Source organism: Galleria mellonella, unplaced genomic scaffold, assembly GCF_026898425.1.
Source record: "Galleria mellonella isolate WM207_F2 unplaced genomic scaffold, CSIRO_AGI_GalMel_v1 utg8921, whole genome shotgun sequence".
NCBI lineage: Eukaryota > Metazoa > Arthropoda > Insecta > Lepidoptera > Pyralidae > Galleria > Galleria mellonella.
This window is the reverse complement of record NW_026442170.1, coordinates 126,109-144,493: the sequence shown is the minus strand read 5'-3', so window position 1 is coordinate 144,493 and position 18,385 is coordinate 126,109. Positions and strand designations below refer to the sequence as shown.

At 36.4% G+C, this 18,385-nt stretch overlaps 1 protein-coding gene across 7 annotated transcripts; it reads left to right on the top strand.

Annotated features, from left to right (window-relative positions):
- Positions 1 to 552: 552 nt before the first annotated feature.
- On the top strand, positions 553 to 17,928 carry LOC113519461 (zinc finger protein 250-like). 7 transcript variants are annotated; one of them, XM_052902277.1, is made up of 13 exons: positions 1,543 to 1,626; positions 1,708 to 1,781; positions 4,681 to 4,898; positions 7,912 to 8,178; positions 8,268 to 8,371; positions 8,615 to 9,253; positions 9,860 to 9,953; positions 11,147 to 11,267; positions 11,882 to 11,981; positions 13,172 to 13,408; positions 14,031 to 14,165; positions 15,997 to 16,122; positions 17,147 to 17,926. In XM_052902277.1, exons 4-12 carry the CDS (start codon positions 8,071 to 8,073, stop codon positions 16,094 to 16,096), a joined length of 1,638 nt encoding a protein of 545 aa, XP_052758237.1. In that variant the 5' UTR covers positions 1,543 to 1,626; positions 1,708 to 1,781; positions 4,681 to 4,898; positions 7,912 to 8,070; the 3' UTR covers positions 16,097 to 16,122; positions 17,147 to 17,926. The 7 variants fall into 7 exon arrangements, with proteins under 7 accessions (XP_052758236.1, XP_052758238.1, XP_052758240.1 ...); XM_052902276.1 differs by lacking the exons at positions 1,543 to 1,626; positions 1,708 to 1,781 and adding an exon at positions 553 to 784; XM_052902278.1 differs by having other exon boundaries at positions 1,532 to 1,781; positions 15,997 to 16,128; positions 17,147 to 17,928.
- The last annotated feature ends 457 nt before the right edge of the window (positions 17,929 to 18,385 follow it).

Here is an 18,385-nt window from a genome sequence, read left to right as displayed (position 1 = left end):
ACTCCTTCTTTCATTACTTGATACAGTTTTTGCCTTATTCTGTAAATTCACTTTCATTCTTTTTTTTATAATTTTCGGTTTTTCGTATAATTTTCGATCATTCGATCATTAAACAGCTTCACCGTAATTTCTTATTTATATCTCGAGTTAAAAGAAATCTGCATTCCATATTTGCTATTCTTACTGAAACAAACTCAAGGTATATATTTTTAATTAAATAGGTTATTAGGAGTAACAAGTTTTTCAGTTTTATAAATCCCATCAATAGACTTTACTAATCGATATTATAGTCTTTAATTTAGGATTGTAATATCGTTTCCATACGTATTAATCTCGTGGGACCTCGATGTTTGTTGGTTTCATACATACATTTCTGTAGAATCTAACATTACATGGAACGATTAATGACAATTATGTGAGTACAACGTATCACCTTATTTTATCAAACACATGCAGCATAATCAACATGAGTCAGGGCCGCTTGCTGCCTTCCACTGCCTGTTCACTCTCATAAAGAATATTTCACTATAGTCAATAATTGTATACATGTTTGGGATAAGGATATCATATGTAACCAGGACTTGATACTTTATATAGTCACATATAGCAAGTCCTTATATATCATTGAATTTTAGGGGTAGAAGTAAGAACATAGAAGAAACAGAAAATATTGTCTAGTACAGTCCGTGGAATTTTTAATATTTTCAATTGGATGAAAATATCTTCGGTCATAATGGCATTAATGACTTGATAAGGCTTCTAGTAGATATAAAGTATCTTTAAGGTAAGATTCCAAAATTTTTAATTTCAATTAAGGTTTTCATTGTAAAAATAACATTTTCGAAAATGCTCTAATGTTATTTCCCATTGCGTTATCTTCAAAACTTCAAATCATAGAGAACAACTTGAAAAAAGTTACGGTGAGAATAAGAATTGACAAAATGTAGTTTCATTTCCATAGAGAGTATTAATTAACTTAAAACTAAACTTTTTCTTAAAAAAAAAAACAAACAAAAAGTGTTAAACTATTCACTTTCACCTGTCTCCTGTTTGCATAGAAAATTCCTTTCTTACATTTTCGTACACAAATTCCTTCAGGTTTTTTACTAGTTTTACTAAGAAACAAATTCCTGAAAATAATATTGTCAATTTTTTTCACCTGACATAGGTATTGGCAGTATTACAAAATAATATCATCACGAACATTAGTTCGCCAAACAAGTAGATATATTTGAATTCATTAGATACACCTACATACACATCTATCTATCATAGGAATCTATATAAATTGTTGCCCACATCCATGTATGTGACTATCGTTTGCGGAAATATTTTATTACTATGAAAAGCTCATTTATTACGAAGTGAAAGCTGTACCTTACCTCTGAAAAGTGGCGAAGAAGTTGGAGGCAATAAAGGGAGACTGGTGGCAGCGGCATCCCAGCCGGGGGCGCGGGCGGACCGGAGGGTGAGGGCACCGGCGGCTCGAGGCGGCGGCGACGCGGCGGGCGGCTCGGCCGGCCCAGTCGCTTCGCGGCCGTGAACTCAAACTTCGGAAACTTTTGCCGTATTGTGTTTACATTGAACTTTGTTATGTGGGTTAAAGTTAAGCCAGAGTTCAACAACGTATGTGGCATTTTACTCGATTGCAAAGTTGACTCTCAAGTTTGTATCGATTTTCATCTTACGTTTATCAGATGTTTCTAGGTCACCACACCATCGATCTCTAACTATAATTTGAAAAACACTTCACTTCTATGTCTTCTTCGTGTTAGAATTATGTAAGTGTGTACTTGTACATGTACTTGGTAGAAGCACTGAAAGACAATTTTAATTTTTATATAAAAGTTTGCTTCTATTGATTCGCTGTATCATATTTCGGAAGAGTACTGTGAAAGAAACAAAGACATGTTTCCACTCGTCTTTCTATGCTATTTCTGCGCTTTTTTTGGTGATCCTTTTGACTGTATCAGTCTGTTTTTTCTAGAGGTACCTATATATTTTTTATGAATTCTATTACGCTTCAAAAACCCAAACACAACCCTTTCATGAACTCGGCGAGTGGCTCGAAGTTTCTTTACGACAGTTACATGACAGTGAGTGTACATAGTAATATTTTATTTGGCGATATGTATAGGTTAAAGAAATTAGTTTTAAATACTGATGTACATAATTTTAAATTAAGATTTTGTTGTTCGTGGCAAATCAGTTAGGACGTTTATTTCTATGTGCAAAGATTTAGATAATAATCTTGGACAAACAACACGTTGCTCGTGAGTGTTGCTTTATCAATACAACTATACTATATTACTTAAAGCAATGGCACATTTTCAATGTGTCCACTACCTACATAAACCTGAACGTATTTTAATTTTATATATGATAATTAAAAATACAAGAATAAAATAAATATTTTTTTTATGGAATCAATCATGACAATTTCCAGAGGGAACCATGCGAAGGTCAACCTGATAGAGGAGGATGCTGTTAGACCCCATTACTAACAAACACTTTCCCCACAGATGTATGTACTGAAAATAATAGCAGAGTGATGGGATCTTACCAGAGGAAGACTTTGTAGTCAGTTGTACAAAAGTCGATTGCTTGGGTACCTTTGTTCCATTCGTGTTTCTACCGTGAAACAGTTGTGTTTGCATGGCTGTGTTACGGTTTGAAGGGTGGGATATGGCGTGAATTTACCAGGTATAGAGGAATAACACCTGAGTCTTCAGGAATGGCAATGACATGGGCGAAACAGTATACTCTGTTATGTCCATGGTACAGCTCATGTGTATAGGCGACGGTTACCACTTTCTATCAGGTGGGTCGTCAGCTTGTTTGCCATTCTAAGTTGAAAAAATCTAGAAATAGTTCTCTAACGGTTTCTTCGATTTTGATTACGCGTCATGTAGGTAGGTACAGTCAAAGTATTTGGCTTGAGGACAGCAACTACTATATCATCTATAACTCGTGGTGCAGCGTTAGGAAAAGGTATCTGAATAGCTACGTGATAAGTCCCTGCTGAGGTCTAAGCGAAGAAAAGGTTTTTCAAATTTATTATATTAAGCAATGTAAATAATTACTTTATCTTCAGATCCATATAATGGTAGAAATAATGTCACCAGATCATGAAGACATATATTTTTGGAAATTCTCATGGTAATCAGAGAAAACGAGTTTCGTGCTGCTATTCTAAAATCTGAAATCGGATTGTTTATTTTAATGCATTAATAATGTCTGAACCGTCTATTAAACTGTTTCTAAATTGTCAATTTCTTTAGTTTTGTTTTCTCCATCAATAGGAACGGTAAAGGACTGAGCCTATACAGCCGTTTACTTCAGTTAACGACTGATATTTTACACTTGTTTTTTAACTGGTATTCTAATTGTTTTCCTACATTTCGTAGTTTTGAATATGTAATTATAACGTTTGAAGAAATCTGATCTAAATCGTCAATTTGACAAATTTGTTTTTGGAACAAATTGATGATTTAGAACACAGTGTGTAAGTAGGTATAATAGAAAAAATACAATATTGTTTTTAGAAATCACATCTATCTGTTTATTATGAATAAATAGATAGATGTGATTTCTAATAAATAAATAGTACAAACATATCTAAATGTTTTTCAGCGAATTTCTTAATTTCCAGTTCCAAGAAATTTTATAATCAAATATATATAAACCCCACTTAAAATTTAGCTTGTCAATTGAATTATGATGTACGGCTTTATCTTTCAGTTTAAAATATATAATATTTATATTTACAAAAGACAATATTTAGAACTTGTCCGTATCAAAAATAAAATCAGCACATTATTCTATATTAAATCTTTTAATGTATTCAGTATGAATTATGTACAATAAAGATTTTACAATACAATACAATACAACATTCAATATAATTTTAAAATTCATTTGCAAGTAAGCTACATTGAGACACAGCTGAATTTATTCGTATGTTATATATCCGTATGATAACCGACTAAGATGATAATATCACCACTATTTCTCATTCGTAGGATATTGCAAAGGACAAGCAAGGGAACAAAGTACATTCTGCTAGTCAAAAAAAGTAAAAACTGTATCAAAATTTGTGCTGCGAATTGCATAGTAATTGTTGAGGTTTTATTTATATTACTTTTAAAAATAGAATTATTTATTTTCTTTTTCTGTCAGTTAATATTTTATTATTAGAGAACGTCACTTTTAAATATAATTATTATTGCACTAGAAAAAATATAAAATATCTTTATTCTGTATTTTCTATTTTATTGTTTTATACAACGAACTCTTCACAGTAATAGCAGCTCAGGATTCCCCTCTTGTAGAAAGAGATCTAGGTTCAGTTATGTAATATTAAGGGGGTGTCATACATGGATAGGTGATTATGTCTCTTGAGAGACTTGGCGTCAAGATAAACATACTAAAATAAATACCATATTTATTTATTTATTTATTACATATATATTATTTATATTATACACATTTATATTATATATTATTTGCTTCAAAATTAATAATACGTTTGTACTATGTTAGGTATTCATGGTGGTGGGACAGAAAAAAAAATATTTCGCTAATCTTATAACTTTGCGTCCACATAATATATCGTGTTATCATCGTTCCATGTGAAAAAATTATCGGGAACCAGCTTATTGATAACAGAAATGGTTTCAGGTGTGGTCACTATCAGCGATACGGCCGCGGTTAGATTGGAAAAATTAAAAACTGATGCAATAAATAGAATTGGCGGAGCCGCACCCTCAACATACTCGTAGCACCAATAAGTATGGATGCCAATAAAGTTGGACTCGTTCATTGAATCACAATATTATTTATATCAATCTACTTGTCGGGAATCACCTGTCACTACATTTACAGTATAAAGTAAACTTGTAAGTATGCGTAAGAAATAGCGAACAAATGCTATGCGACCAGGGACGCCGGCTTATGAAAAACCTCATGCTCGATTGATAACTTCATCATTATTTCAGTTGAAAGACGGACACTGATTACTGGACAAGCATTTGCGATCTAAACGACAGATAATGGGAGGGAAGAGATTGTTAGTAATGCGAACTATCAGTCCTTATTGCTAGCAATATGCCCCGCAGGTCGACTCCCACGCCCTCCTAGAAACTATCGTGCTGAATTCCTGGTGTATTTTTTTATGCAACTTAGAATGGCAAACAAGCTGTCAGCCCATCTGATGGAAAGTGGTAACCGTCGCCTATAGACATGAGCAGTACCATGAACGTTACAGAGTATAGGTACTCTTTCACCCGTGATATCTCCTATGCGTTGCCATTCCTGAGGACTCAAGTGTTATCCCTCTGTACCCTATAAATTCACTGCTATATTCATCACGATGGGCTAACTGACCTGCTCTTTCGTTTTCACTTATCGAAAAAATGAATAAAATCGCACCATAAAGGTTCCTTTGTACCTTTTTGGAAGAGAACCCTAAAAATTTGTGAGAATTGACAGCTTTTTGTTACTTAAATAATTGCTTGTTGGTTAATCCGTGACCACTATTGGGTGTTGTAATAATTATGTTTTAGTCGCAAGTTTCTTGGATTAAGTTATAAATGAAGCAAACACAATATTGTCATAAATGTTGTCTTTGCGATATTTTATTTTGGCGCCAATATCTGTCTTGACATCTACACTAAAAAAAAAAACAATAAAATTTTGTATGCGCATCATATTTTATGTAAAAAGTTAATATAAATGCTCTTCTTGCGATGGTTGATTGTAATGTTAGCAGTGTAATAGTAGGTGCCTTGCTCTATATCATTTTTAGACTTGTATTTGTCTAAGGCGCACGATAAAGAGATAAGTACTTAGCAGCAGGCGACATTTTATCGTGAGCTATCGCTAGCGCAAAAATCCAGTTCTAATTTCAGTAATATGAGCTATTGAATCATCGTATTTGTTGATATTTATGAGAAACACGTCACGCAATAACAGGTTATATAAAGGCAGGATAACAACTGTTTTTTAGAAATATTGAACATTTTTTTTATATGCAAATTAATGTAACAAACATGCTGACGGTCCACTTGATGGAAGAAAGTGGTAACCGTCACTTCATCATCATGGACATCACAGTATATACTCTGATACACTTAGATATTTAGCATTAGTACAAGTTTTATTTCTGTGGTTACATCTGCACGTGATTAAGGTTATATTTTTGTATAGTAGTGATTCTAAAGAACAGCAATAGTGAACAAATATCTCTGATTACCCTATTTTTCATTAACGATGAGTACATATCATACCATCCATATAGAATAGTTATATTTATTTATGAATACTAGTCATGTGTTTTTTCAAATAAAGATGGGTTAAATGGGATCATCCCACTAGTAGGTACAGTCCTTATCCCATGATAGGATAATTAATGGTGATTGGGTTCCACCATAGCTAATATTAGGGGAATCTGGTTGATTATTACAGCTTCAAGTTCATATTAATTTTTTTTTTCTATTGAAATGAGTTGTAAAGTATGTGAGGAAAATTAGTAACTTATTATTTAATTGATACCTATGTATTTTCTTGCTGCAATATAGTTACAAAGTTATAGGCATGTCTGTGCCCTTATCAGGGGTAGATAGAGTATTATACAGTATTTGTTATTATCAAAATTTTGTTTATACCACGATTATAATATATTTATAGACATATATATACACGATTATAGTAATATTTATAATACTGGTTACACGATTTTTGGGCCTGGCCTTTTTACATGTGAAATTTGGGTTTCTAAGAGAAACCAAATACAAATAAAGAAAAATAAAGTGTGTTCTGATCAAAGTTTGAATTGTCAAAAATAATAACTGGATTTTTATTTTTTCTTTCTAATTTTATATAAAATTAGAATTAGAAAAGTTTTGTTTGTTGATCACACACAACATTCATACTAATCGCTCAGAATTTATATATATATATAATAAATGATATATGTATACATGTCATAAGTATCTTGCATAAATAATTAGAAGTCAGCCCCATGACTTCTAAATATGTCAGTTATTCTAAGTAGATTTTTGAAAATTACCAAATTTCATTTAATAATAAAATTTACTTAATATAAGATTTTGTGCCACATAATGCCAACCCACCTGCCAAGCATGGTAACTACTGACAAAACCCCTCAAGAGGACGCTTATGTTCAGCAGTAAACAGTTAATGGCTGATATGATGATGATGATCTAGACGTAATATGATTTTATTCATAAATCATAAGTTTTTCGCTTTTCATTTCACTACCAGCCGCCTGTTCGACATCATCTCTCCTTGGGAAAGTTTTTGTTGGTGATATCCGCGACCTATGGTATAAAGAATGAGTTGAGAAAAAAGGAGGCTAATGTTGGGAGTGAATAAAGGAAGGTGGCAAAAAAGCAATGACAGATTTATGAAGAGGAAGGGAGGACATTGCAGTTGTTTAGTATATATTGATCAGAAACTGCAATGTTTCTGGAGGCCGGAATTGTATACCCTTGTGCCCTAATAATACATTTTTTATTTATTATCTATTAATTTTCCTCGTTAGTGTTGTTTATATCTTTTTAAAATGGTCCTACTAGATTCAAAAATTATTAATATAATTTTAGTATTCTATTTTTTAATGGACTCACTTTTAGAGGTCAAACAGAGAATAACATTTCATAATCGGTTACAATTTCTATTCAAGATACGTGAACACGTAACCACTTGTTAAACTTTTCAATGTTTTGAATATCTACAATTTAACAGAAGTAAGTTAACTTTATGAACATTGTGTTCATTAATCAAAAGTTTGGCGCAGCGTCTCTCCGCCCTCTTGTCTGCGTCGTCCACCCACCCTCCGTCCTTTCTTTTACGAGTATATGTGTTATAATAGATCGATATATATTTTAGGTCTTGCATAATACTCTTTCAATAATTGGCAACACTGAAACAAAAGGTCAATATTTGACAAATGGCTGAGCTATCTGTCACTTTCGTTCGGTGCAACAGAAGGGATAAACAAGCCATAACATAAATTATTTATTTACCTACTATAAAATACTATAAATAATGGATGTTATATGTAGATTATGTTGCTCTACAAAATTTGTAAATAATGATATTTTTGATGAAGAGAATGCATTATATTTAAAAATGTCGCTGTATTTGCCGATTAAGGTAGTGTTGACTTTGGTAATCAAGTCACATTTTGATATTATTATTTTAATCTTTGCCTAATAATTATAAAATATTTGCAATTTTTACAGGTGTTCAAAAATGATCGACTGCCTCAGAAGATTTGTGATAAGTGCAGTTGTAAAGTGAATGATATTTATCAATTCTGTAATGAAACTATTGAAGTTCAAAACAGGTAGGCATAGCATGCAACCCTTTAAATCTTTGAAATTTGAAATCTGATGTGGAAACTGTGAGAACCTGTGAAAGAAAGCCTAGGTTTATTAACTTCTATTTATGGAGTGAATGTATAAAAAAACAGAATAGGAGCATGTCACAATTCACTTGTGTTCTGTATTATAAAAGACATCAATTTCTAATAAGAAATCTTTTATATAGAAAGCAGCCTTGTAATATTAAAAATTTTAATTTATTCCAGATTAAGAAGTATGTTGCCACCCAACGTTGAAGTTGACAATTCATTAGACCTTACTTTAATAAAACACAACAGCAGCTCACCCCCACCTCCCACCTGCTGTGAACAGAGCACACAGACTGATGACAATGTTACACCCCCTCCGGTTAATAACACCACTACCACCACTACTAGTACAGACAATCTCATTAAGGTTAAAGAAGAGCCAAAACCTCCTACACCTCCACCAGTCAAAATAGAAGACTCATGTGTAGATTCTGACAATTATAATGATGCCTCCAACGATATGGCTGATGTACCATCTGATAATAGTGATGATATGTCATTAATAACTCTGAAGAGAAAGAAAAAGGGCAGAAATGTCGAAACTAATGGTCAGGTCACAGAGAAAAGAGGGAGGAAGAAGAAACCTAAACAGAAAGAGTGGGAGATGCTTATAAATGCTCTGCCTCAAAGCACGGCATTAACAATGGTGAACGAGGATAAAGAATCAATGAAGTTAAATGTAGTGAAGCAGGAGATTGAGGGGCGGGATATTGCAGTGTCACTGGAAGTAAAAAGAGAGCCGGATATGAATGTTTATAATTGTTGCATATGTTTCACACAGTGTTACAGTCGAATTGAAATGTTGCAGCACTACAGGTGTGTACAGACATATATAGATTCCAACATCTTGTTAGTGTTCATATTTGTCCAATTATATCTCCACGTCAGGGTCTTTACCATGTAGGCAAATTAAGGCCATGTAACTATACATAGTTACTGGAATACTGCAATTTTATTTGATCACATTAGTTGATAAGATTAACCTTTGTTGATGAGTTATTTTGAAAAAAAAAAATCAATCATTTACATATTACCACAGGGGCCAGGTAGGTCGGCATAGATTTTCATTTGTGTTCCTTCTCTTATACTGGTATATTGTGTTATCTTGCTTGAGATGCCTCTTACAATATCCAATAAGATAAATTACATCAATCCAATGATTAATGTAAGTTTATCTTAACTCAGAGAACAAATTACAATGTACCAAGTGTAGATCTGTTGTAATAATAATAATGAAAGGAAGAAGAAAGAAAGAAATAATACTTTCATCATTAGCATTGGTGCTAGTTTTTATATGATTTGAAATAGCAAACATGTCATCTCAATGATGACATAATCGTATGCTAAATTATGTCTGTAGTCCTATTCTATATGCTTAGCTTTCCAATGTAAACTTTATGTAAATGTGTTGAATGTTTGCAGGCAGCATGTGACAGAGACTGAGAACTGGGCGGAGGCGCCAGCCGCGCCGCCGCCGCCCGACCAGGAACCTCTGCGGTGCGTGCGCTGCAGGAAGGTAATCTCCGTTGTTGTATATCAATAATTCTGTATCAATATTTTTCTAAAATCACCCACTTGTAACTTTTTATGGAAAAAGCTATTAATAATAGCTTTTTCCATAGTGTAGGGTTGTAATACTTGATTTACAATAAAAAAATCATGATTAATTAAGTAGTGTTTATGTGTTATATGTGTATTGCTTATGTATAATTATTTCAGTATCTTGCTATAATTATGTCACATATTTTTCACCACATCTGCTTTGCACATAGGTTAGCTGGAAGAGTATGCCATATGGCATAAACTCATCCCTTGTACAAAGCTTTACTGTGCAATAAAGAATAAAATATAAATTAATTTGTGCTATTCCTCATTTGATATATAGTAACCCTGATTATATATTCACTGGTGATATAGTGGTTTCTGTCCAGCACTCTGTACTTGTCACTGTTTGATCGAGTAAAATAATATAAAATTTCATTTTCAAACTGACTTGAAACTAAAAATGTTTGTTACCTCATAACTTCTTAAATCTAAACCAATTTGGAAAATTCTTTTTTATCTAAAAGGATATATTTACAGATCTAAAATTTTATCAAAATCGGTCCTGTAATTAATTTGTAAATTAAAACAGCTGGTTTGTTGACAACTAAATTCGGTTTTTTTTTGTGGGGCACAATCTTTAATTATACAAGGATAATTTATATAAGTAGGTATATTTTTTTATTGATTCGTAAACTAAATTGATCTTTACCTGTAGAAGTAGTATTACCGCGTGCACACAGAAATTGATATTGAGGTTCTAGTTGTATTAATAATTTTAGTTTACATATAAATGGTCCGAGTGGTCCCGGCATAGAATACGCCACCCCTTCCTTTCCCGTGGATGTCGGAAGAGACGGTTAAGGGAGGGCGAGGATCGACATCAATGTCTCTCTTAAAACATCTCTAAAACGTAGTTGTGGTTGCCAATCCGCCTGCCAAGCATGCGACTACTGGCAAAACCCCCCAAGGGGAAGGCTTATGTCTAGCAGTGGATCATTAAGAGCTGATATGATGATGATGATAGAAATGATGAGGCTATCACCATCAAAACAGTAATTACTAATATAAACAACAACAAAATGTAGATGAATTAGTAATGAAGTGCGAGCAGTGTGTGAGAGAGTAGTGAGTGGCGTGAGTACAGGCGTGGTGGTGGTGGCGCAGGTGCTGGCGCGCGGCGAGTGGGCGGCGCACTGGCGGCGGCACTGGGAGCGCGACCGCCGCCCCTACCGCTGCGCGCTCTGCGAGAAGACCTTCCGCGACCCGCACCAGATCCTCAAGCACGGTCAGCTCGCAACCCTTCCTACCGTTCATTGTACGCTGCACACGAGTGCTTAGCACTGTCATCACATTCAGCGAAACTTGGCTCGTTATTTCGCGGATTAATTTACGAATGTTCATGTGTCGAATGTGCGCGTTAAACAAAAAAAACTATACATTGCGACGTACAGGTGCGAGCGTTCCATGTCCATTTGTTCACATAATAACCGACATTCTGTTGCGACTGAAGATTTGCTCAGTGTGGCGCTAGTCATATATTAAGTTTCTACCAAGATATAGACAATATCATATGTTTTTTTTATAACACGGGTCAAACAAGTATGTGGCTTACCTGATGGTAAGTAACTACCACCGCCCATGATCACCCACAACACCAGAGGTATTACAGGTGTGCTGGCGGCCTTTTATAAAGGAATTTGCCCTTTGAAGGTTATGATGTCGTCTCAGTTCGGAAATACCGCTGCTGGAAGTTAATTTCAAAGAGTTTGTTATTATTATTATCTTTATAATTCATTATGAGTGTTTGAAATAATATAACCAGTTTAATTTCATTATGAGACATAGGTATAATAATATTCGTAAGTAAAAATATACAAAAACTATTTTTGTATATTACAGGTCTCACACACAAGATGGGCGAAGACGGGTCAGACTCTGCACAGCCTCTCACGAAGCGATTTGTTTGTGATCTTTGCCCTGAAGGTTTTGTATATATGAGGTACAGTCCCAACTTGAGGTTTATTTTTCTTATTTCACGTTAAGTCTATTATGTGTGTGTTCTTTATGTATAATTTTATTTTATCTGCTATTTTATGAAGTACGTATGAGTTTAAGTAAAAAAGGGCTTAAAACAGAGCCTTGGGAAACACCAATTTTTTTCATAATTCCTTTTGATTCTAAATTATTAATTTTTCTGACAATAAGTTGTATTCTATTATATCATGAATACTGTTAGAATACAGTACTTATAACTACTAACAAATAAATAGTTGCTATAAGTAATTCTTAATAGATAAAGGTAATTGTCTGTTCCAATTGTGGAATCGTGCACATTATAGTAACGTAAACAGTAATAAGTTTTATATAGGCACATAATATTTATAGCTAAATTGAACTAATATCGTTATAAGGTAAAAGTGGGGAAAAATTTAAATTTTGCATAGTCGTTTTTTAATTCAAATGCCAAAGAATCAGATTCAGGAGGTTAAAATTATAAGTCAGATTTTGAGGATTTATTTAAAAACTGTGCAACGAATCAAAAAACGTCGAAAGGGGTACTTGGAGCCGAAGGGGTTCTGTCTAGTAGCATCTTAGATTGTGAATGTATATATGTGACTTTAGACGTGGGATCTTTTTTTTTTCTGAACGTGTTTGCTGTTGGCCGTGGGTGGTCTTTACAGCTTCATTGGACGCGAATGCTGGGGCGAGTGCAGATGGCACTCCAAGCCCGCGAGAGGGGAGCGACAGAGGACACTTATGTACTGCGATGTGAGCGCTTAAGGGCGCCAGAGTGGCTCGACCTCGGCTGAGGCCACCGCACTTCGACCCCCGTCAAGGGACGGCGAAGGGTCGGTACGTCTGGGTGGGTGAGAATGCGACGCGGTTGCTGTGCGCTCGAGCGCAAACCTGATCGCGCGCGGACCGTGTGTCGCGAGGGTTTTTCGCTCCCGCCGGCGGTGTGTGCGGTGTGTGGGTTTGTTAGTAGGGCCTACTGTCGAAGATTCCGCGGCGTAGTTGGATCATCGGGGCCAAGAGTGCGTGCCTCGGGCGACGACGTTTTGGAGCGACGTTCTCTATGGGGGGTTTGTATTTAACCGCTCTTGCTATGAGCGGATCCGGATGGGGACGTGGGAACGAGTGTCGTCGAATAGGAGCAGATCTGGATGGGAGGGGCTGGTTACTGCGCAGGTACCTGCTGGGCCACCGGCTGGCCGCGCACCCCGAGGCGGCCGGCCGCGCGCTGCTGCTGCGCTGCGCGGCGTGCGGCCGCCAGTTCGCGCACCTCAACTCGCTGCGCCGCCACCTGCGCGCGCACTCGGGCGAGCGCAACTTCCTCTGCAACGTCTGCGGCAAGGCGCTGTCCTCGCGCGAGCACCTCAAGTTCCACATCCGCATCCACACCGGCTACAAGCCCAACGTCTGCAAGTACGCTGTCCCACCGCACCGCACCACACACTGCCATTCACATCTACAGACAGTTACCGATTTATATTTTGACACCAGTAGGGGATAACAGGTGAAGGACGAAAACGCAAGTCAGTTATCCCAATGTGATAAATACACCTGGAATACAGCACGATTACCAGAGGGAGACTTTGTACAAAAGTCGTCTGCTTGAACACCTTTGTTACATTCGTATTTCTACCGTAAAGCAGTTGTGTTTACATGCAGTGAATTTACAAGGTACAGAGGAATAACATCTAAGTCCTCAGGAATGGCAACGCATTAGTGTTAGTATTGTACATGACCTTGTACACTGAGTAATTTTTTTCTTAATGGGTGATGATGGAATAGTAACCCCGCCTGTGCTATCGGTATCGGTACACTGGCGGAGCACCAGCGAAGGATGATAGGTGAGGATGAAAAAACAAGTCAGTTAGCCCATCGTGATGAATACACTTGGAATTCAGCATGATGGTTTCCAGGAGGGACCATGTAGAGATCGACCTGGTTGGATATATTGCTAGCAATGGAGCCCTTAGTCTCCATCATTAACAATCCTTCCCCCCCCCCCTTCACATTGAGTAGTATACACTGTGGTGCGCAGGACTTGCGGCAAGGGCTTCGTGAAGAAGTGCAACCTGACGCTGCACGAGCGCGTGCACTCGGGCGAGAAGCCGCACGTGTGCTCGCACTGCGGCAAGGCGTTCAGTCAGCGCTCCACGCTTGTCATACACGAACGGTCAGTCCAGTACTTTCAATATGTACGGTAATAAATAAATTAACTCATTACTGAATAGTGTTTCAAGTTTCACAGCTTGTCAAGTTATGCCAAGACATGCACCATAGCTTAGTATATGTTTTACTGGACTTGGTGTTATTTTACAAAAGTCCATAATATAATTAGAATTATTTTGTGTAATTTCGATACAATTGGATGTTTTTTTTTTTACTATCAACACTCGAGGATTGATCATCACTATTACAAGAAGCTGTACAAACTTCCGTATCAGTTATCAATCACCGACTGCCATTTTGTCCACGCACGTTTTACGATACGTGTTTCACCTTTAAACGAGACATCTTCAGCCAAGTTATCAAATCGCTGCTCAGAACCTAGTGAACCAACTGTGCCATTCTGAACAGTGATAACTGTTCAGAATGGCAATAGCAATGGCATGGTTTTTTTATGGATGATAATGGAATGGTAACCCCGCCTGAGCTATCGGTATACACTGGCAGGGCACCCGCGAGGGATGATAGGGGAGGATGAAGCAGGCCAGTTAGTCCACCGTGACGAATCTAACAATAAATCAGTTACGATGGTTTCCAGGGGGTACTACGAGGAGGTCGACCTGACAGGGTATATTGTTAATAATGGGGCTAATAATTCCCATTACTAACAATCCCTTTTCCCCCATAATGGCATGGTTAATTACCTCAGATAACTAGACATAGTAATACCAATATTAGTTATTACCAATTTACTATAACCGAGTGAAATGAAACATTGGCATCCATTATATACGGCAGGGGAATTACAAGACACGGAGGCATAACGCCATTACTGGATGGTCTCAGGAATGGCAACGCATAAGGAATACCAAGGGCATCACACTGTATTCTGTGATGCACATAGTTTTGATTATATATAAAAATTATAGTTACTGCTGTCCATCAGGCAGCCTGTCAGCTTGTTTGCCATTGGAATATTCTGCCAGTGGACATAACTTTTTTTAGAGAAATAGGGTCCAAAAATTGAAAACTAGAGCCTTCCATTGGAATCTGTTAGCTGGATATAATAGTGGTTGTAAAAAATATTTAATATCACTTTGTGGGACAATGTTTATGGAAAAAAAATAATCAGTTGTAAAACACACTTAAGGATGTTAATAATTTTTTCTCAAACATGCTTGAAAATGTGAGCATTATTTTGACAATCTTCTTCGAGATAAATCAAAATTGCCGTACTGGCCAAGATACATGCGGGCAGCGACCGGCAAAAGTTGTATGAAAATCCATATCTGTTGTGTTTTGCGGCCAGATAAATTACTATGTAAACTCATATCTGTCCTGTAATTTAAAAATGGAATGACCTTTTACTTCGAAACATGGCTATTTAACTAATACAAGATTTTATTTAAATTTCGAACTGGCTTGCAAATAGAAAGCTGTTTATTGAAAAAAAAAAAACAAGAGAACATTATGGCGCCTGAAAAATTATTATTGTTCGTTATTCGTCATTGAATTTAAAAAGTAAAATTGTGTTTTTGATTTCCGCGCATTGTTTGAGAAAAGTACTAAACAAGCCTTGGCGACAGCTAGGTATTGATGGACGAACGTACAAATGTGGGCCGAGGTGTAACCGAGGCACACATACGTGAGTCGTTAGTTGCTGGCCGCTGCAGTAATGTACTATTATTTCATTTTGTATATAATTGAAAAGGGCCTCGCTCTGTACTAAGACGTTTGCTAATTAGACTGCAGTCAGATATAGGGTGGTGCGGTGGTAGTTTCCAGCAGAGTTCATTGCTTGTGTACTGGTATACTAGCGGTGAGTGTCTGGACGGCAGGTACCACAGCGGGGCGCGGCCGTACGTGTGCGGGCTGTGCGGGCGCGGCTTCGTGGCCAAGGGGCTGCTGTCCATGCACCTCAAGACCACCTGCATCTAGCGTACACGCGCGCACGCATTCGCACGGTAACCGTACGCATTTTTAATTACTGAGTTTTTTTTAATGGGTAATAATGGAATGGTAACCCCACCCGCGCTATCGATATACACCGGCGGGGCACCAGTGAAGGATGATAGGTGAGGATGAAGCAGGTCAGTTAGCCCATTGTGACAAATTTAACAAGAATTGTTCACGATAGTTTCCAGGGGGAACCATGTGGAGGTCCACCTAATAGGGCATATCGCTAGCAATGAGGCTGTCAAACTCCATTATTAACAATCCCTTACCCCCTATTACAGACAGTTGCCCACGTGCATTTATATATAAAATATCCCATGTTAAAATATAACTTATCCAAGTACTAAATTTCACTCAAATTCGTTCAACCCCTTAAAAGTGGTTGTGTAACATACATTAATATGTTTACTAACATTAGTATTACTAGCCTAGTATTATTTCTCTCGGCTTTAAGTGGCGACCCCGGACAGGCAAACACAATGTAGGACGACCGTAGTAGTGTAGATGGAGTGACGATCTCAAATGCATTGCAAGGAGTCAGTGGATGTAGGTGGCTCAGAAATATTTTTTATGGCGGTCTATGGGGGAGGCCTATGTCCAGCAATATTAGCAATATTTGTATAATGTATTTTCTTGTAATTGACATAAGGTCCCCCAAGGGGGAGACCCTTGGGGGCTTTTGCCAGTAGTTGCCATGCTTGGCAGACGGATTGGCAACTACACTTAGGCTTTAAAGTTGTTTTAAGAGGGACGCTGCTGCCTATCCCTTGCCCTCCCTTAGTCGCCTCTTATGACACCCACGGGTAAGGAAGGGGTGGCCTACTCTATGCCAGGAGTACACGATCACATTAGTATATTTTTTATGACAATTTTTTTTATTGTCGTAATATCTCAGGTTTATTGCCAATAACAAATATAAAGTTTGTTTTCTGTTGCTAATAACAAATAAAGTGTAATTTCTATTTGTTGTTGGCAATAAGTGATTTTCTTTCTTTCTTATTGTTGTAAAAATCTTATTAAAATGATTTGCAGGTGGCGCAGCTGAAGCTCGCCGCGCCCTCAGACTGAACTAGTTACTAACGTGTAGGTATTACTTGAATGTCATCACAAACAGATGAATGTGATATGTAATTATAAACAATACGGAACCAGGGATTTTTATTGTATACAAAGTTGTGTTTACGCGGTTATTTATTGCGGTCAAGTTCCCCATTCCAGTGCTGCAGGCCGGTCTTATTATTTTTATTACTCGCAACTCGCCCATTGTTTATTAGAGAACATTTTTGCTAATATTGTGTTGTACGGTGCTGTATATTGATGCAAATCTTTCGGGCATTCGTTTTCTCAAAGTGACGTTGAAAAATTGACATGTAAATATGCCTTAATAATTATTGATTTGTTTTTCCGTAATAGTGACATCTGTATTATTTTAATGTAACTAAAAATAGCGCCATCTTTGGGAGAGGTCGTTAAACTATAATGTAATAATTGATCCAATAATGATTTTGAGGCGCAACTTGAATGTTATATACAGTGTTTGCTATATTGTTACCTTGCACAGTAAGTATACGTAGTGTCGACCAAAGAAATGTATACATTATAGTAAATAAACTGAATTGAATGAAAAACACAATAAATATACAAGGTAAGGTTATTAAAAATATAGGGTGTAACACTCAAATCTAGCGACAGTAATCGAGAAATGTTCCTGTAGACAATTACCAAAGGAATCCATCGATATATACGTTTTCGCTGCCGCATGCATGATAAATTCAAATTCAAAAATCATTTATTCATGTAGGACATTTTAGCCGCTTATGAACGTCAAATTTGTACATTATAATTTTATATTTACCTACCGTAGTTCGGTATATAGATCCAATTGAGAAGAACTGGCAAGAAACTCAATTGAATTACTTTTTTTTAAAGCCAGTTTATTTACAATGTATATTTATATAGGTGTCTATGTCTAACATTAAATGAAAATTCAGTGCATGAACAACTATTGCCATGCACACTCGTCATTCAAGTAATCGTTTAGTGAGTAATAGGCTTTGCTCAGTAAATATGATTTAACAGATGTTTTGAATTTATTTAAGGGTAATTCCAACATATCCTTTGGTATCTTATTGTAAATTTTCATACCTATTCCCATAAAAGACCTATTAACTTTTTCTAAACGATACTTGGGGACAGCAAGTTTGTCTTTAAATCTAGTATTAATATTATGAATATTGCTGTTTTTTGGAAATAAGTCAAGATTTTTATGAA